We start from the raw sequence: 19,013 nt of genomic DNA, 5'->3' as shown, positions 1-19,013 counted from the left end.
AATTCATGAAGAAATATGGCATTGATGGTAAGCTTGTTGATCTTGCCTTAGTTGTAGGCTGCTTCGAGCCTTGCGGCTTAGCTTTCACGCGTGGCTGCATGTGGTCGAGGCACCTTAGGTTGAAATAGGCTGGTCGGCATCGTGCCGACCCCGATTCTTCCAGGATGATAGTGACTTCAAGTATTACGTTTGAAAAATGGGTATGAAGTATTTTAACTTGAAGGTGAAAGTTACAATATTGAACTCCAGAAACATACAAAGGAAAAGTGATGGAACCATGAGCTATAGACAATACCCCAGCAGCGCACATCAAAAACGGGACTTGGCTCATTATGTCTGACAGAATCAAACCTGCGAAACCTCAACTTCCGCCTTGCCAAGCTTCGATGAACCATTATCAGACTCATCAACGTCATGTCCAATCTTCCACTCGTCTACCAATCCTCGGAAGTCGACCGGCAAGTATGGAGAGGTAAGCTCCTGGAAGCCGCTAGACTTGCGATGTGTTTCCAAACCAAGATCCTTCATCAGCATGTTGACATAAGGCAGACCCTCAAAGACGAAATCGGGGAGGCTGTTGCCATAGCCACATGCTCCAAAGCGCCACTTGCCCCACTGGGTATGGAGCATGATCTCATCCGTAATCTCTTGCTCCGTAGTTGGCTCACGGTCCAGCTTGCCGCTGAGGTATGCCGCAATCCAGTGTCCCTGGATCGTCGCGCACACAGAGGTGCTTACTGTGGAGATCATGCCGGCGAAGGCGAGGTTGCGCTTGGACATCATCGTGGACGGAACCATGAAGCGGTAGTAGCGCAAGGGGTTGGCCTCCTTGGGCTGAAAGCTGAGCTTTGGCTGTGCGGCGAGTCGGGGATACAAGGACAGGACCTTGGCATCGGCATCCTGATCGAGCTCTCGCTTCTCGCTGGGGGTGACAGCGAGGCCGAACTTCTCCTCTCCGAGCCCGGCGAACTTGATGGTTGACTCCTTCTTCCAGCCCGTGGAGCAGATGATGGCTTCGGCATCCAGTTGTTCTCCAGATGCGAGGATGACGCGGTGAGGCTCCAATCGGTCAATGTTGTCAATGTGAACCCGAATCTTGCCTTCTTTGACGAGATCGAAAAGACTGCTGTCATAGTTGAGAATACTGAGACCACTGCCGATCCAGAAAGCAGAGTGCCATGGCTTGAGCTTTGCCAGCTCGGGGTGAGAGTCGTAGGCATTTGCTGAGAGAACATCGCCGCTCAAGACCTTCCAGAATGAGTCCACGATGAATCGTCCGACAGCAGTTCCGTGGAGGAAGTTTCTGACGCTGCCATAGCCATCCTCAAAGCCCCAAGGGCAAGGGCTGAACCAAGACATGCATCGAACGTTTAGAAGCTGGTCCAAACGCTTCTTGAGCGGTGTAACGAAAGGAGGTGCGATCCAAACGGGGCCATGGCCGTTGGGACGGACTATCAAGTCTACCGTGGTCCCATCCTGAACCAAGGCGTAAGCGACGTCGAACGCGGACTTGGCTCCGCCAACGACTACGGCGTTCTTGATGTCCTTCAGTTCTGGTGCCTTTCTGCAAAAGTCCTTGGCGTGGAAGAGAGGCCCTCCAAAATTCTCAGAGTTCTCGTATGAAGGAATATTAGGTGTTGAGGTCAAACCAGTGGCCAGGATCAATTTCTCAGTCTCGATCGTGCGGGCTCCGCCAGCAGAGGTCACGGACAACCGCCAGCCATCGTCCCCGAGGCGCTCAACCAAGTCCACGGAGGTATTGAATTGGATTCGATCGAAGAAGCCAAAGTGTTTGGCAAAGTCGGTAAGATAGCGATGGAGGATTGCGCCTGGGATATGGTTGTTCGGCTTCACACCGTAGACTTCTTCGGACATGGGAAAGTCGGGATATTCGTAGGTGCCGATCATGTTGTTGGACTTCAAGCCCGGGTACAGTCTGTTCTTTGACCATGTCCCACCGCAAGACTCGGCTGTTTCGAGGACGGCGAGGTTCGCAGTAGGGTTGAGTTGGCTGTAAGCCTTTGCGGCTGCCAGCCCGAACCAGCCTACAAGTGCATGTTAGTCATTGTCCAATTACTTCCTGATTAAAAGTTCGAACGACTTACCGGCGCCAACGACAATGGCATCATACGACTCCGTTTTGGTCGTCATAGTTGTAGGTTGACAAAGAATGTAGTTGGCTTATACCAAGGAAACGAAGTTGCTGCCAAAATGCTGATGTCTTCAGTCCTGGTGGTTGTGACAAGTAAGGAGAGTCATCTGAAAGCAGACTGGTGTGTGCGCGATGACGACTTGTTATTTCAAATCGTTGTTCCAACGTCCTCCCAAAGATGGCTGCATGGCAACATTGGATTCGGCAATGGAGCCAACACGGGGTTACACGCAAGTCAGACACCCTGTACCGCAATTTCCATAGAGCAGGCTCACAGTGACATTGACGGTGGCATCTTCCCACCCGGCACAGGAACGGTTGTTCCGAAAGCTGATCTATTCTTAAAACACCTTCCGGTTGGCTTATCGTAATGCCATCAACTCATTACAGGGATGCATCCGCGTTGAAGAGGGCAGGGGACTTCGTGGGGTAGACCAACGATGAGCTGAGTTTCGCTGCAAGTGTTCATCCTAAGAAACACATCGTACGGTAGATGACCATCCATTCGTGATGCTGAAGTCCCCTAATTGCATAGTATGATGACTATGGGCTTGGGTATGGTCGTGTGGGGAACAGACCTTATCACGGAACTTCCGATCGGAACGGAACGGACCCCGGTCCTATGCGTCTCGCAGCCACTCCGGATGTAGCTGCGACGACTACCCATGGGAATTCAATGGGAGCTATGCCAAACACAAAACTTTGCCCATGTATGTATGCTCCTCGGAACATCCTTAATTCAGGTTGTAAAGGAGTCTTTGACACGTAGATAAGATAATTTGCATTTGCTTGATAGCTACTAGATAAGAGCAACAGTTTGACAATTGCAATCAAGGTTCTACCACCAAATTGTCAACAAAGAAATCGAATAGATTCAAACATGTACGCAGACATCAGCAAACCTCCGGCGCCGCTGCCGCAAGCGCGGCCACAGCAGCTTCGTGAAGGCATCACCCTGCTGCCACCACTCTCACGGCGAGGCCATGGACCCGGCCTCATAATTCTGCAGCAAGACTCCTCCAAGCACCTGGACATCATCGATGGCGTTCCATCGGCACTTGTAAAATGGGCCGAAGAAGGTTATGTGGTGGTCGGTATTCAAGCGCAGGCAATCTCTCATGGCGGCGATGTTCCAGAAGTCATGAGATACGCTCTTGAGGCGATGCAGAGTTGCGACAAGTTGGAATCGCAGAGTCGTTCTGGAATCATTGGTGAGCTCCGACAATGGCCACCGCACCAGATGAAAAACTAAGTCGATTGGCTAATAGCATACGATTCAACGCTGTGGAATGCGGTTGCGGATGTCTTGGGCAACTTTCCCAGCATCGTCGGCGGTGTCGTGTACGCCAATTCATCAGATGAAGAAGACCTGAGAAAGGCTATAATTCCTGTACAGCGTCATATGGCAGGGCAGCCTACATCTGTAACGGGCAAGGCGGCTGGTGTCACAACTTACAGATATGCGAGAGCGAAGTCCTTTCGCTTTGCAACACCATTCCAAGATGACTTCGACTATTGGGCAGAGTCGCTGTCGCATACAAGGAACTTGACGTTTCTCAAGCCACTCATGAACGGCCCATATTTCGACCTCGAAAGTATCTGGGACGAACACACATACTACGAATTTGCGGATCGCTCGGTTGAGCATACGATGAGTACCATGGTTGATCAACCTTATGTGAATCATGTGCCTACTGTAAGTAAATACGCCGCGCACGCTATGCAGGGACCCAAACAGTTGACCAAGGCACGCAGTTGACTGGCGGGATTGGACGCGCGCCCTTGACTCAGTTCTACCGGAACAACTTCATCTTCAGCAACTCGGATGACACGGAACTGGAACTCATTAGCCGAACAATTGGCATCGACCGCATTGTTGACGAATTCATCTACAAGTTCACGCATAACAAAATCGTGGATTGGCTGTAAGTGATCATCTGTGACTGGGGTTTATCTAACGCGATGTGGGCGCTAAACAAAGCTTGTGTCTAGCGTCCCCGGAATTCCACCCACATTCAAGTATGTGGAGGTCCCATTCACAGCCGTGGTAAATATCCGCGGGGACCGGCTCTATCATGAACATATTTCATGGGATCAAGGAACTGTTCTCGTGCAGATGGACTTGATGCCTGAATACCTTCCCTTTCCTCATGCTGTCGAGGGCCAACCGCCTGGCACGGCCTTGGAGTACAGAGTGCCTGTGACGGGAGCTGAAACTGCCGCGAAGATGAGGGACCGGAATTCGGTAGCTTCAAATAGCATGTTCAGCTACCAGGTACGCAAAAGATAGAGGAGAGGCATCGGGTAGTGCACCATTAGCTGAGGAGGTACCCGGCCGACAATTGATTTAGCCCTTTCGGACAAGGGTCAAGCATGTTTCCCCCGCATTCTCAGCATGATAAGGCCCTCTATCAGGATAAGGAGAAACCTTCGTAGAAACCGCCTTGACCCTTATCTGCACCCCGGAAAGGGGTTCCCGGCAGCCGGTGCGGGTCTGGGGAATGGCCGCCGTCCAATGTTCGCCTTCGAAAAGATAACGCCCCATACCCAGCTACGTGTTTCTCGTCATTTTGCATGCGTGGTCATCTGCCCTGTCTTTGTGATCTTTCCAACGTCGATTTGTGCGACCTGCACACCGATGCAGCTGTGACTTCATACATTGCCAATCTTTCTTGTCCAACGTAGACCTTCAAGCACCGCCCTCTTCCTATTGACGATACCGCCCGGATCCCGATAAGACCAGAACGAGGACACAATAAATGTCGCAGATAAGGGAGGCACGCGTGGCAAAGCGGCCAGGCAACTCGAACGGAGAGCCGGGCAAGCGACGAGCACCCTATGCTTTGCGGGCCTGCGATGCCTGTCGCCGGCGCAAGGGCAAATGCGATGGTCGTCAACCATGCAAATATTGCGCTGGTCGCGATCAGGCGTGCAGTTACGATAGCTTCCTTGGAACAGAGGAGTGGCCCCAAGCAATCGTCGAAACGATCCAACGCCAGGAGAAGCGAAACAGCTCCTCTCCTTCTTCATCATGGTTTGTCACAAGTACCATATTCTCCATCGCTTCCGCTGACTGTAGCGGCACGTCTAGTAATAACCAAGACGCAATTATGGAGATCCTCTCCAGTCTTCAAGGCCAGCTGAACAGCCTAGCGTCTCGAGTTCAAACATCGAGCCAGAGCCCACCCGAACCCACCTTTGAGGCGACCGATTGCAACAATGAAGACTTCTTGTCAACTCTTATGAACGACGCGACCGCTATTGGGGACTACGTGGGCGCAATCGAGCAGAATTGGCAAAACCCGCCCCGGCCGATATACGGATTGCCTAGCCCAGATAATAGCCTCAATGCATCATCGCAATCGCAATCGCAAGCCGAACCACCGAGGGGCAGCTTTTCTGCCGCGCAATCACGGCACCCACCACATCTAAACGTTACCTCAGATATCGAGTTCAATGAAGTAGTCTTTACCCAAGACAAAGCTTCTGCCGGCCAGACCCAAACACCAGCCTGCGATGCGTCAGCTCTTCTCAAGTTTCGAGGGCTGATGAGCCTGAAAGATGCCAGGAGACTATTAGGCGTATATCAGGAAGTAATCGGCGATCTTCACCCAATTGTCGACATTGATGAAGTCCAGACGCGAGCTCGTAATTGCTATACCGATGGAGACTCGACGACGTGGGAGTTCTTCACCGAGCCCGTCGAGGTCGCCTCCGAAGACGACCTGTTGATTCTGAATCTGGCTTTGTTGATAGGACTCCATGCCGATGCGACACCGTCAAAACACGAAAGTGAATCTATTATCCGAGAGAGTATTCAGCCCGCTATCAGCAGCAAACTTGCCGCCCCGAGGTCTACCATGAATGGAGTTATAATAGTGTTGCTCAAGGTAATTAGACGATTGCAATTTCCCATATGGCATTATTTCTCACAAGTGGGCCAGGGCGCTTATGATTTCTTCAACGATACGCCGCAATCTGCATGGCGCATGTGTGGAACTGCAGGGCGCATGTTGATGGAACTCGGGTTCCACAACGGCGTCATGTCGGAAGACATGCTCGATTCACGGGCTCAACGTGCAGAAGTATGGGCTCTCATGTCGAGCATCGTCATTCTCGACCGCCAATGGAGTGCTGCCGCAGGCCTCCCGAGAAATTTCCAGGAGAGCGCTTTCGGGCCCATCAATACTTCTTCTGTAAGGCCACTTGCGACACCATCTCAGAGTCGGAACACAACCTTGCTGACATCGTGCTACTAGATTAAACTTCCATATCTCGAGGCCATGCTCACATTCATCAAGCTCAGCGACAAGTTCAGTGATCCTATCTCGCAAGCGACAAAGTCACAACGATACGACGATGAGGAAGCTTTCGAAGTCATGAACTTCCGAATCGAACAATGGCGGAAGAGAGCGGTTGCGGACCCGTCCATAATTCAGCTGTGGCATAGCAACCCCCTAAGCCAGCCTCCAACCTGGAAAATCCTCTTGAATCTCCGGGCCGAGTCTGTTCGAAGTCTCCTATTCAAACCACATTTCTTCTCAAAAGCCGACGTACAAACCAGCAAGCAGTACCTCCGACCCGCCATTGAAGTGTTATTCGACGTTTGCAACGTTCTTTACAATCTGAACACGACAACGGACATTTACCGCAAACAACAACCGTTCTATCAGCCTCTTCTTGCATCCGCATCCGGGCTGGGCTTCGTGCTTACATCATTCCTTGAACACAACAGGTCAGCTGTGTTGGCTACTCTCTCTACAGAGGTTGCTGGAGCTATGGGCCGAAGCTACGAGATGGCTGTCGCCCTGGCAACTGGGTACGCGAAGATCTCAAGAGCATCCCAGGGGTTGGCTGAGAAGTTATCTGAAGTTCGAGAAAGTCTAACCGGCTTGGGGATGCTTGAGAGACCAAGAAAATGCCGGACAGGTTCGCAGGTGGCTCAGTTCAGCACGGATCATCCATCACGTCTTGGTGCCGATGTGGCTGTGGAGTCTGAAGTTGCAGGCACGTTGGCTAGGATTTCAAGTGTTAATAATACGGAATCCGGGTGGGATGGGTTGTTGGGGATTGATTGGACAACCGGCGGTGAGGCGAGCACAGTACTGTCAGAGAGTATATTTTAGTTCCAGTGACAAATGGTCATGATTGATACCCACTCATTTTCCAGATCCTCCGCTAGTCCCTTTTGCTTTGACAAGTGCTTGACTGCAAAAGATAATACAAGGAACAAATGAGAAGTGCACACCTGAGTTGCACGGTCGCATAAAGACTCTTGAGTGCAGAACAATAATCCAAGGTTGTAGTACGGACTCCCCTACATTCAATGCATCCTTGATGATTGATTATAAACGCCTAGTCTATTTTTAGATTCACTCATATACAATTATGCAATCAATTGTTGCATCTCGACAAGACTATGAAGGTCTAGTTGGTCTTGAAGTATCTGTCAAACCAAGTAATCGCCTGGTAAAAGGCCTGCTCCTTTGCAAACCGCTGCTTCTCATCCTTCACGTCACCACGAACAGAGAAACCATGAGAGACTCCAGAGAACAAATTAATTTGGTAGTCCTTACCTGTCTTCGCCAGTATCGCCTCACTTTCGTGGCGCTTCTCTGCGGGGAATATGTCGTCGAACTCAGCCGCAGCAATGGACAACGGCCCAGTAATGGCAGCCAACTCATCTGAGTCCACAAATGAGGGGTGAGCAATGAAGCCACACTGAATGCCGCTTTGGTAATGGCGCACAGCGTACTGAAGTCTTCTTTAGCAACCCGTGACTGACAACGGCAGTGCTGTAAGACTAGGAACTCACTTTTGCGCCGAAGCAGTACCCTGCTGCCCCAATCTTTTCAATGCCCATGCCTTTCAGATACTTGATTGCGGCCTGGACTATCGGGTCAATGGTCTCCGTCGTATGCGGATTTTGGCCGTCGGATCCTTCTTGCAGCCACTTCATGATATCGAAGTCCGCAGGCATATTTAACGGACAGGGATCACGGTTGAAAGTGTCGAGAACAAGACAGATGTAGCCATGGCGTGCAAACTCATCAGCCATGAGCTTGCTGTTCTGCCATATGCCGATGATGTCCGGCAGATACAGTACTGCTCGCGCGGGCGTCTGCTGAGATGTTGGTATCGCCAGATACGCTTCGATGTTGCCGTCAATTTGGATCAGGCTACCCTCAGGGGTACCTCTGCGATATGTTAGATTCGATTTTAAGCTACAAAATATGGCCTCATGTGTGAATGCGTACTCGTGTAGTTTGCCGGCTGTGCAGCATGCAGCGGGCGCGTGGGATGCCATGATTGATGACGATAACAGAGCCTTTCAGCAGCTTCAATGCTGTAATGCGTTCATGATCAAATCAGAAACATTCATCGCGACTGGTTATCTTATCTTGTTTACTCTCTTGGTGTTGCCGACCTGTCTCGGTCATCGTCGTATTGTGATGCGGGTCAGATCTGACAGCTTCGGAGCTTCCGTAGGTCCCCGGCAGCGGGGCCGGGACCCACTTTCCGAAGGTCGGAACTAGTTCCTGAACCATAACCCCAAAAACCACGATAAGAAACAGAGCGCATTTGTGACGTCGAAAGGCATTTGGCCATGTCTCTCGTTTTCTCTTACCAGGAACACTCATCCAATACAGTATTCTATCACATCCAACGAGCATATCTCACGCCCCCGACAACCCCCAAGATGCCTCCTTCTGACCCCCTTGACGATGTGCGGCCGATGTTTGAGCTGCGCGGTCGCAATTACATCGTGACCGGTGGAGCGCAGGGTATTGGATTTGCCTGCACTCGCGCCATCTGTGAGATGGGCGGTAATGTGGCGGTGCTTGATATCCAGGAGAAGCCAGTTGAAGAGTTTGGCTCTTTGACCGCAAAGTTCTCTACCAAAGCTATCTACATCCAGACCGACGTCACATCTCAGGAGAGTATTAAGGCTGCCTTTGATAAGGCGTTGAGTGAGTTTGGCACCATCGATGGCTGCGTGCCGGCCGCTGGTATCGCCATTGATAAGCCGTTCCTTGAGCAAACTTGGGATGAGTTCAATCGTATTCAAGAAATCAACGTTAGTCACTACTTCCGCGTGAGAATTATCATCGCTAATATTTTCAACAGGTTCGTGGAACTTTCTTCGTAGCTCAGCTCGTGGCAGCGCAAATGGTGAAGCAGGGCACTGGAGGTAGCATGGTCCTCCTGGCCTCTCAGTCTGCGCACATCGGTCTGCCTGGCTACCGTATGGCGGCGTACAACGCCTCAAAGGGAGCGGTTTTCATGCTGTCTAAGGCGTTGGCTGTTGAGTTGGCACCCCACCAGATTCGCGTCAACACCATCTCCCCCGGGTTTGTCGACTCGGAAATGACGCGCAAGGTACGAGAGCTGAAAAGCAAGCGAGAAGGAGAGCAGATGTGGCTGGCGCCTCCTAACCAACGGCTGAGCACGCAAAATGACTTGACGGGCGCTGTGATTTATCTTCTCAGTGACGCCGCGAGACATACCACAGCAACTGACATTGCGATCACTGGTGGCTTGCACGCGGGAACCATAGACGGACTGATCAGTTACGAGACCAAGCAGTAATCAACCGCATTTTCAACCCAGATTTGAGCATAAGTTACAAAAGTTAAATATATCAATTGTCCCTCCGCATGACGATGTTGAATTTTGACCAATGCCTCGATGTTTCAATCCCTTTGTTCGAGAATGGTGATCATCCTTCAAGCTTGTTCCTTTGCTTTTGCTGCCACAGCCCCTTCAGGGTCGTGAGCTACGACCTCAATTTCGATCTGCATGCCATCCGACCCCAATCTCGTAACCCCCACACAAGTCCAAAGCGCCTTATGGTTCGGCATCCATTTTTTGAAGTTCCTGACCATTGCCGCCTGTGCTTCGTCGGTAAGGTGAATGTGGTATGACCTCACGATGAAGACTTGCTCCCAGCCCTTCCCGTCAGCATCTCTCAAGACAAAGTCGACGTTTTCGAATGCTTGGTCAATGTGCTCGTCGATATCCCTAGAATGTTTGCCAGTGACTCTGTCGTAGCCACCTTTTGAAGTGAGTTATAAGATGTCTCGCGTTTTCGTGGCAAACAAGGTTGGATTTAAGAGATACAGCACGAAGCAAAAGTGAGCGAAGTACCTTGACCAGAAATGAAGATTTGATTTTCCATGCGCACAGTTTGATTGTACGCATGTGACTTGAGGTTGTCTGACCCGAAGCCTTGGTACGTGTAGTAGGTCAAGTGAGACATCTTGATTGGCGGTGGCAGTTGATGATGTGCGACTGTACTTGTTTGCCTAGAATGATTTGCGAATATTTCATCAAGCGGACATTTGCTTATATTCTGGCTAGTCACTACTCGTAGTGTCTGACTGACGTAGCACTCTGGTAGTGACCACGGCGGAATTTATATTCCTCAGCATTCATGTTGCAGAGGTACCACTCAAAACAGTCCAGATCATTCGTCATCATCTAAAAGCGAAGTGTCTTGAGTTGACATGCTTAGATGGCCCGATGGTTGACGACTTGTTTCCTGCCCTGCTCAGATTTGGCAAGTCTTCAGAATGGAAAGTTGCCAAATCAGGTTATGCGGAGATATTGGCGGCTTGTAGGCTTACCATTGGATCTTTCTATTGGGGCGATCCCGACCCTCCGACGCTTTCAATGCACACACCAGAGACCTTGGATATGCACGTGCGGAAAACATATCGCGAACCTCCACATGAACATTCGACTGTTATCAGATTTCAATCATGAAATTGTGCTTGGAGCGCCGATACCGGGAGAGATGCCGCTCGGTGCCGGAAATACAGGGACCTGCCGTTGATAAGGCAGTGAGAGGAATATGTATTCCGCTTAGTCAATTGTCGCAATATTCTTGTAAGGGTACTCTCCAAACTATGGGATCTCAGGCAAAGGCCATTCAATTATCGTTTAGACTCCTGGCACTCAGATTCTTAGGCAGCTCGAACATCAGAAACTAACATTGTTGCCTTTAGCTGATGGACAAGCAAGACCGCAACGATGACGATAGAATCTCATGGAGAGAAGCTTCAAATGTCAGAGAAAGTGTCATCCAGTGGCATTTCGATAGCATTTCGGCCTGAGCTGTTGGATGCCAGCCCTTTATCACAGTCTCCGTACACTTTGCGTGGCATCAGTATACCCTCAGTGCAGACAGCAATCGTTACGCCAAAGTTGGGCCCGAGCCTCAACCAAGAGGTCCAATCAATCCCCGTGCGACCCCCAGAGCCTGGCGAAGTTGTTGTCAAAATAGCTTGGACAGGTATTTGTGGCAGCGTAAGCGGTCTTCTTGGGATCCAAGTGAGCGAATTGCTAAAGCAACACATTCACAGGATGTTCTGTTCTCACTCGGCCCTGGAGACGGCCTCCGAGGACCAAATCATATTGCTGGCCACGAAGGTATCGGGCACGTAGTCATGAGCTTCGATCGATCACTTCTAGGCAAACCAGTTGCGGCGAGATATCTGGCCTCCTACTGCCGATCTTGCTACTATTGTTCGCACGGCATCCCCGAATCCTGTCAGGCACAGACAACCTTCCCTCGCCACCACAACGGCACGTTTCAGCAGTACCTAACAGCACCGTATACTTCACTCATGCCGCTGCCAAATTTTGTCTTCGATGAAGGGATGGGTATCAGTCCTGGAACGTACACCACCGCTCTATGTTCCGGGGCCGCGGCACTCAGGGCTTTGAAGTCTGCGAATCCTTCCCCGGGCGACGTGGTCATTGTCAGTGGGGTTTGCGGCGGAATTGGACATCTAGCCGGAATGATGGCCCGCACTGTTTTCAAAGCTAAAGTCATTGGTCTCGATCTGGCATGGAAGGCTGAAGCGTTGGGCTCGAGAGCTGCCGATACCTTTGACGAATTCATTGCCGCCCCCGACCAGGCGACTGACTGGGACGAGTTCCAAAGGAGCATTTCCGACGCGTGCCAAAGACTACGTAATTCCAAAGAGGCTCGGCGAAACGCCGATTATCTGGTTGTTACATCAGGTTGCGAAGCGGCTTTCGAAGGACTGATCGATTACGTTTGCGATGGAGGCTCAGTCATATGCGTCGGGTAAGACACTACTCACCAATGTGCATGTGAAGCTCTAACTGTGATCAGGGTACCGAAATCAAGAGGAAACTTGACCATACCCTTGGCTTTGATGGTGGAACGTTCGATTAGTTTCCAGGGTCTCCTGATGGGTGGATGGGATGAGAGTTATGAGGTTATGGAGTACATCAGAGAGGGCAAGCTGCGGCCTCTTGTGGTAGAAGCCTGCCTGGAGGAAGTTCCATTTCGAATGAAGGCCTTCCAAGCCCATCATAATATCGGGAAGGTCGTTGTTAGGATGGACGACTCAATATGAGATGAACGTCCTGTTTGATTTTGCCAAGACGCAGCATCCTTCACCACTGCGTATCGAAGACTGTGCCGTCGTTGTGCGCAGTAGATCCACCAACAGCCGACGGTCAACCCACCCTGGAGGTGTGCTGCCTAGTAAAGGCGGGGCGAGACGTTCGGTTCGGATAGGTAGCACTCGTGAATGGCCTCTTCTGCCCGTCAGACATGTTTTTTTCTTTTTCTTATAGAACCCCTCTTGACAACCTTAAGAAGGGGCCTGAACTGTTCATCGAAATTGCCCATCACTCAGAAACCGTTCACACGATGTGCCAGTTCTGTCCTCGACCCGGGGACCATGGCTATCCTTTGGACGCACAGGATCCGCAGTATTCTCTTTACGTCACTGAAGAGGAAGGAATCTACGACCATTCCGAGGGTGTGGAAGCGAGATACTGCCGCAATCCATTTCCACCAAAGACCGTGGTCCACTCTGCACCCAGCCACGACGGCGCCCCAACCTTCGCTGCGTACTCAGTCTTTGAACATACCCCAGAAAACTCCAAAACCGCAGTCCGACCTCTGCGCCCTCCGTTGGGCATCGCCATTTACGACACGACACAGAACGCTCATCCTGCCCGCAGCGCTCGCCTAGCACGCGCTGTCTTTGATCGCACCTCTCAGTACCGCCAACGTCGAGACTCCAGACCAGACCGAATTGAAGTTATCACACTTCCCTTGTCTCTATCATTAACAGATGCTGAACGTGCGGAAATTTGCGCACGTCACCATGAGAATGAGGCCCGCAGCCGTATGTTGATGCTTGATTATGGTGAGGCAGTCTCGTGGTTTCTGCCTGGACCTATCATGGAATGGCAGTATGCGCGGAAGATCTTTGCTGTTAACCGATTGGACGATAACGGCAATGACGAGGTCAAGGTGGCCGCTTGGGAGGAGTCGTTGAACGAGGCAGAGAATATTGTTGAAGAGAAAGCCCGCTGGAATCCCCAGGCGAGCCCTGGAAGCTTTCTTACCATTGAGTGGCAACCCCGTAAGGATGCGTGGCAATTTCGCTTAGGCAGCGCTTTTGACCCCAAAAAGGATAGAGAGATGGTAGAGTATTGTTATGGGCTTGAGGCTCTGGGGCATGAGTTGATGGAGGTGACAGCTGCGAATTCGGTCTATTACAGCCACTTCGTAGGTGACGGCGTTCTTGATTTCCTACTGAAGAAGGCTAGGCTGGAATGACGACTGTAGAACTTTGGGGAATCAATATTTAAATTTCCGAATTAGTTCTGAAAATGCTTCTGCCATTCAAATGGCTGTTAGTCAACTTCCAATGCCACCGGACTTGATGAGCTCCTGCATTTCTCCCCAAAGGCAATTTTTATTGGCGTATATGGCATAAGACACAATTACAAGCAGACTGAATTATACGTCTGCCTCACACGGAAAAGATGGCAGCAGGCCCGGGGGCTCTACACTACTCCTTGACATTGATCGCCCTCCATGGCTACCTCAAGTGACCAGGACAGTCTTTTTTTGCCTATTCCTGAAGGATCTTTTCACGATAGGAATATATTTTCCATCCTCTGGCTACTTGATATTGAAACATCGACGACTGTCGGACGATACTTGCCCCCGTTGGTTCGGTCCTCAATCGGAGATAGCAGATGTGACTACTCGTCATCACCTCACTTAATTTAGTTCGACAGCTGTGCTATACCACATGAAGTTCTTGCGCCGTCCTTCATTGCCAGATATTACGCATGTATATTGTCAAATGGATACGTACCCGGAGATGTGTATCGACCTGAATCGCACGCATTGTAACCAGGGCGGAACATAAATTCCGCACACGTTCAGAGGGGGAAACTGGAAGATTGTACCGAGACATTAGCCTTATCTGGGGTCAGACGGGAATGATAAGAAATCCGGGGTAAAGTCGGGAGTGGGCCGCTTTCAAACCATATCACTATGCAGTCTGATAAGATTAAGTGGGATGTATAAGAGATTGTAATCGTAGCCGACACTTCATCCTGGTGTTCTAGATAACCCGAGTTTTCTCAGTGTTGCAATATTCTTCTCTCCGTTTCAAAAGATCAGTAGACACGGTAACAAAGACAACAATGACATCAGCAAACATGAAGCAAGATAAAGCAGATCTTGTAGACGATTTAGTCGAACATGGCAACATCAGCGAAGATTGTCAAGAGCAATTGTCATGGAGTGGACAGCTCACCGAGCTCAAGCAGTCTTACCGTAGTGCACTCGCCTGTTTCGCTTGTGCGTCCGTCGCCATCGTTATTGGTTACGACATGAACCTCATTGGGTCAATCATTGCGAATAAGGAGTTTGTGAAACAGTTTGGAGTCTTCAATGAGGAACACCAAGCCTGGACACTTCCGGCAGACCGACAGTTGGCATGGACTATCTGCCAGTTCTGTTCTGCCATGCTGGGCGCTGTGATCGTGGGGACAGCCAGCGATCGCTTCGGCCGTCGCATTTGCGTCTTCATCAACATTGCGTAAGTATCTACCAGCTCTCTGCGCACGTTTAAATTCGAATGGTGGATGACTCCAGGCTACTGATCATCGGTACGGTCGTCGAGCTTGTGGCTCCCAACTGGGGTGTTTGGTCCGTTGCAAAGGTTATCTTCGGATTTGCCATGGGATTCATGCAGGGAAACACGCAAACATACGTGGCTGAGATTGCTCATGTTCGGATTCGTGGTTTCATGCTGGCTCTATTCTCTATTCCAGTTCTGGCTCATAATTGGGGTGTTTCTATCCTCGTGTGTTCTGGAGGGCACGTCCAGAATCTCTGGCACCTGGTCATGGAAAGCAGCTGTTGTCTCCCAGTTTGGCATTGGCTTGATCAGCTTGTCGCTTTTCACATTCCTAACGCCGGAGTCACCCTACTACCTCGCAGGAAAGGGTGAGACCGAAAAGGTCAAAATGGTTCTCTGTAGCCTTCGTGGCAAGGAGCCTGGGTACATTGTTGAAGCCGATGTTGATCTCATCATGTGAACCATCGAGCATGAGAAGTCAACAAGCGGAGCAGAGGTGTCTTTTATGGACTGCTTCAGAGGGGTGGACTTGCGGCGAACCCTGCTTGCCTGTTTACCCATGGTCATGCAACAATTTTCAGGTCGGTCCCCCTTTCCTCTCCAGTAGATAGACTCTCTTACTGACTCGTTCAAATCAGGTTGGCCTCTCTGCGGCAACTACCTTACATACTTCTTGGCACTAGCTGGCCTGGAGGACGCCTTTCTTGTCACAGTGATTGCGAACGTTCTTTCAATTTTCGCTGTCCTTCTTTCTTTCTCTCCAGTGGAGAAGATTGGGCGACGTCCACAATTACTGCTGGGTCTTTCGGGTATGATTCCCTGCTTGCTGGCCATCACCATTCTAGGCTGGGTAGGTCGCGGTACCCTAGCCAATGGGCGAGCGCTGGCGGCCTTTTCTATCATTTGGACCATTCTGTACTACATTTCCTTGGGAGCTATCCGGTGGACGCTTGTTGGTGAGATCTCGTCTGTTCGGTTGAGGGCCAAGACCACATCAATTGCAACCATTACGAATGCGGTGTGCAACCTGGCATGGGCGGTGGCCATTCCCTATCTCATCAATGAGGAAGAGGCCGATCTCGGCCCCAAGGCGGGAGTTGTGTTCTTGGGCCCTGCTTGTGCTCTAACCGTCATGGCTTTTTTTGTTGTTCCGGAGACTAAAGGCAAGACTTTTGCTCAACTCGATCGTTTGTTTGAGCTTCGTACTCCGGCACGCAAGTTCTGACCGGGCTAAGAATGGCCGCCTGACGCATGCACCATGCCATTGAGGGCTTGGGTTCCATAGATCTTGTGGCTCTGAGAAAATCAAGTTTGTTGGATTGGAAAACACAAATGGATGGCATGAGAAGTTAACATCCTCATTGTGATCCAGACCTCTTCTGTGTCGGGCATCCATTAAGACTCTGCGCATGTCCAGGTTAGTGGGACGATGGCAATGGCAAAACCTTCAATTGCGGCTTCAGATTGCGTGTTGGCAAAGGTCGCCCATCCTCAAATATCGCCGATGAATTCGCTACTGAAATAAGATCCAAATGTCTTCCCAAGAGACTCGTGTTGATAAATCTACCTTGCGAACCTGCTCCTTTTTCTCAGTTCACCGCCCCATTTGTAAAGGACCACCATGCCCACAACACCCAAAATGCAGAGGCCGCCCAACAAAGTCGAGCCTCCCGCAACGCCAAGTCTATCATACAAGGGCGTAAACCAAAGCAATGCACCCGTTGGAATCAGGCACCGAACGAAGCCATTTCCCGCAAAAGCTGAAGCGGCATAGTCTGGATACCCGAGTGAGATGTAGACAAAGATGCACTGCAGAATGATTACTAAACCAGCGGCTGTCAATGCGACACCAATTGTAGGTGCCATCCAGTGAATATCTTCTCTCGATGTCCAAGCAAAAATGAACATGCCGAGAGGTACGAGTAGAGATGCGAGAACCGCAGGTATCAGTCTCTTCTCTGGCTCTATCTGGCCTCCATCTATGACGGCTGGTGTTACCCAGTAGTGCGTATAGAAGCAGTACGGAATGCCAATAGTCACGACGGCGATGACAATGGACAGATAAACCAGCCCAGTCTGTCCCATGCTGAAACCGTAGAGCCCTTCGTACACAGTGGGAAGGATTTCGAAGAACGAGTAGTATATGCCATATACACAACCAGCATAGACACTTGTGAACATGATGGATGGATCGAGAAGATGCATCTGCCACGGCACCACAAGAGAGCGGAATAGAAGATCTCGGGTGGACTTGGTAGGTTTCGTCTCCATAAGTCGGTAGTCGCGACTGGGGTCGATTCTACTGAGCCTCTGCGAGCGGGCATACAGGATGTTCGATGCTGAGGTCTCGGGAAGACACAACTGAAGAAAGGTTCTTGATCAGTACCAAACCGCAGACAGAGATCATGTGAAACTTACTAATAAGAAGATGACAGGCGCATTGGCTAGAACGAGCTCCCAGAGTGCCCATCGCCAGCCCATTACTGGCACCGCAAAACCGGATATTACTGGTGCCAAAGATGCCGCTGCAAAACCAGAACAGGCCCAAGTGTAAAGTGCCAGTGGACGCATGTTCTCTGAGCTGATGTCTGATAGAGATGCACCTCCCGATGTCAGCATCGGAGCCCCAAAGAACCCCTGAAGAAACCGGAGTACCATCAATCCCTCGACATTGCCCTCCGAAGCAGCCAAAACAGAGATAACAAGGTATACTGCAGTTGCAACAAGGTATGGAGGATTCCGTCCAATTCTCGCGACATCGGCCAGGGGGGAGAAAATCAGCGGACCGAATCCGTAGCCGAGAACGAAGAGGGCGAGTCCGAGACTCGCAATCGTATGAGACACGTGAAACTCAGCCATAACGCCCTCTTGAGAAGCCGCGAATATTGAAGATGACAGATATACTGCGGCATTGGCGTAGTTGATGACAAAATAGACGTAGGCCTTCTTGGTGGTCGACCAATTGTGAGGATTTGCGTTGTCATCCGGTTCATACCAGCCTACAAGAATCGCATCATCTCGAGAATGTTCGCGGTATGTCGTGATAGGTTCGTCAAAGCTCGGTATTTGATAGCCATCATCATCTTCTGGAAACTTGAGCCAAGAACCTTTTGTGACGCATCTCGTAATGTAACCAATCGGTGTGTCGACGAAAAAGTCCCGGCTGTGAGAAGACATTGCTGGGAGGGTTGAGGGGAGCTCGACCTTGGCTCGTTGTTGCACCCAGACTCTGGCGCACATGCAATACGCATGTATATAAGTGATGTTCTTCACTTTCATGTCTTTATCGGGCACGGCCAGTCGAGTTAGTGAGAAGCCGCCCATCGAAACTCCGATCCCGGTTGGTGCAAGACAGTAGTAGGGCGGAATATGCATTCCGCCACATAGGGTTTGTAATCTTGAGGACATATCTGATGGCGTAATATCATGTGTCGGCATGGGTTTGGCCATCCACGGAAAATAATGTCCTCCACGACCTCCCCCTTGGTTAACGCGCACTGAGTAAGTGACGCTCGAGAGAGACAGACACAGAACGTGAACTGATTGTAGGAATCATTACGACAAATGTAATAGTGGCAGATTTCATTCTGCATTTCAAACTCTTAACGAATCATCATTGTATGTGCTGTTGTCCGTCTAAGCTAAAAAGAAGAGCCAAAAGAAAACAAAAACCCATCTCATTTGAGCTGATGAAAAAGTCCGGTCTTTCCCACCATCAGGCTTCGCGCCGTCACATCTTGTGAACCCATGAAATCTCATTATCCACTGTGACTTCCCCAACTAAAACCAAGTCAGCTGCGTTGGGTCCGACAAAAATCTTGAAGGTTGATCCAGCGTCGATGACCCATTTCTTCGATTCAGGGTCAAAAGCTCCGAACTCATACAGGTCAATCGGAACCTCGACAAAGCAGGACTCCCCTGTTCCAATT

General features: G+C 50.5%; 9 protein-coding genes across 9 annotated transcripts; 5 read left to right on the top strand and 4 right to left on the bottom strand.

Annotated features, from left to right (window-relative positions):
* Positions 1-345: 345 nt before the first annotated feature.
* DEP4-0 (FAD-dependent monooxygenase DEP4) lies at positions 346-2,151 on the bottom strand (the record flags this gene model as incomplete). The annotated part of the gene is made up of 2 exons (XM_032037020.1): positions 346-2,045; positions 2,106-2,151. The coding sequence occupies 2 exons, from the start codon at positions 2,149-2,151 to the stop codon at positions 346-348; spliced, it is 1,746 nt and encodes a 581-aa protein (XP_031884183.1).
* An 881-nt stretch (positions 2,152-3,032) lies between these two features.
* On the top strand, positions 3,033-7,058 carry CGGC5_v000413 (uncharacterized protein; the record flags this gene model as incomplete). The annotated part of the gene is made up of 9 exons (XM_066150669.1): positions 3,033-3,363; positions 3,421-3,848; positions 3,908-4,077; positions 4,145-4,427; positions 5,080-5,186; positions 5,244-6,042; positions 6,097-6,348; positions 6,412-6,971; positions 7,025-7,058. 9 exons carry the CDS (start codon positions 3,033-3,035, stop codon positions 7,056-7,058), a joined length of 2,964 nt encoding a protein of 987 aa, XP_066009796.1.
* A 521-nt stretch (positions 7,059-7,579) lies between these two features.
* tropI-0 (Hydrolase tropI) lies at positions 7,580-8,459 on the bottom strand (the record flags this gene model as incomplete). The annotated part of the gene is made up of 3 exons (XM_032037017.1): positions 7,580-7,906; positions 7,968-8,349; positions 8,410-8,459. The coding sequence occupies 3 exons, from the start codon at positions 8,457-8,459 to the stop codon at positions 7,580-7,582; spliced, it is 759 nt and encodes a 252-aa protein (XP_031884241.1).
* A 393-nt stretch (positions 8,460-8,852) lies between these two features.
* On the top strand, positions 8,853-9,742 carry SOU1 (Sorbose reductase SOU1; the record flags this gene model as incomplete). Its single annotated transcript, XM_032037016.1, has 2 exons — positions 8,853-9,230; positions 9,281-9,742. The coding sequence occupies 2 exons, from the start codon at positions 8,853-8,855 to the stop codon at positions 9,740-9,742; spliced, it is 840 nt and encodes a 279-aa protein (XP_031884240.1).
* Positions 9,743-9,879: 137 nt separating this feature from the next.
* Positions 9,880-10,412, bottom strand: yjgH-0 (RutC family protein YjgH; the record flags this gene model as incomplete). The annotated part of the gene is made up of 2 exons (XM_032037015.1): positions 9,880-10,208; positions 10,301-10,412. 2 exons carry the CDS (start codon positions 10,410-10,412, stop codon positions 9,880-9,882), a joined length of 441 nt encoding a protein of 146 aa, XP_031884245.1.
* A 773-nt stretch (positions 10,413-11,185) lies between these two features.
* Positions 11,186-12,543, top strand: ADH2 (Alcohol dehydrogenase 2; the record flags this gene model as incomplete). The annotated part of the gene is made up of 3 exons (XM_032037014.1): positions 11,186-11,461; positions 11,518-12,248; positions 12,297-12,543. The coding sequence occupies 3 exons, from the start codon at positions 11,186-11,188 to the stop codon at positions 12,541-12,543; spliced, it is 1,254 nt and encodes a 417-aa protein (XP_031884244.1).
* Positions 12,544-12,842: 299 nt separating this feature from the next.
* CGGC5_v000408 (uncharacterized protein) lies at positions 12,843-13,763 on the top strand (the record flags this gene model as incomplete). The annotated part of the gene is made up of 1 exon (XM_032037013.1): positions 12,843-13,763. One exon carries the CDS (start codon positions 12,843-12,845, stop codon positions 13,761-13,763), a length of 921 nt encoding a protein of 306 aa, XP_031884243.1.
* An 896-nt stretch (positions 13,764-14,659) lies between these two features.
* Positions 14,660-16,309, top strand: ecdC-3 (Major facilitator-type transporter ecdC; the record flags this gene model as incomplete). The annotated part of the gene is made up of 4 exons (XM_032037012.2): positions 14,660-15,042; positions 15,099-15,309; positions 15,377-15,452; positions 15,723-16,309. The coding sequence occupies 4 exons, from the start codon at positions 14,660-14,662 to the stop codon at positions 16,307-16,309; spliced, it is 1,257 nt and encodes a 418-aa protein (XP_031884242.2).
* Positions 16,310-16,647: 338 nt separating this feature from the next.
* Positions 16,648-18,261, bottom strand: FLR1 (Fluconazole resistance protein 1; the record flags this gene model as incomplete). The annotated part of the gene is made up of 2 exons (XM_032037011.2): positions 16,648-17,445; positions 17,503-18,261. 2 exons carry the CDS (start codon positions 18,259-18,261, stop codon positions 16,648-16,650), a joined length of 1,557 nt encoding a protein of 518 aa, XP_031884247.2.
* Between the last annotated feature and the right edge of the window lie 752 nt (positions 18,262-19,013).

Source organism: Colletotrichum fructicola (assembly GCF_000319635.2).
Source record: "Colletotrichum fructicola Nara gc5 chromosome Unknown KSG_Nara_v1_contig01, whole genome shotgun sequence".
Lineage (NCBI taxonomy): Eukaryota > Fungi > Ascomycota > Sordariomycetes > Glomerellales > Glomerellaceae > Colletotrichum > Colletotrichum fructicola.
This window is presented reverse-complemented; position numbering and strand designations above follow the sequence as displayed.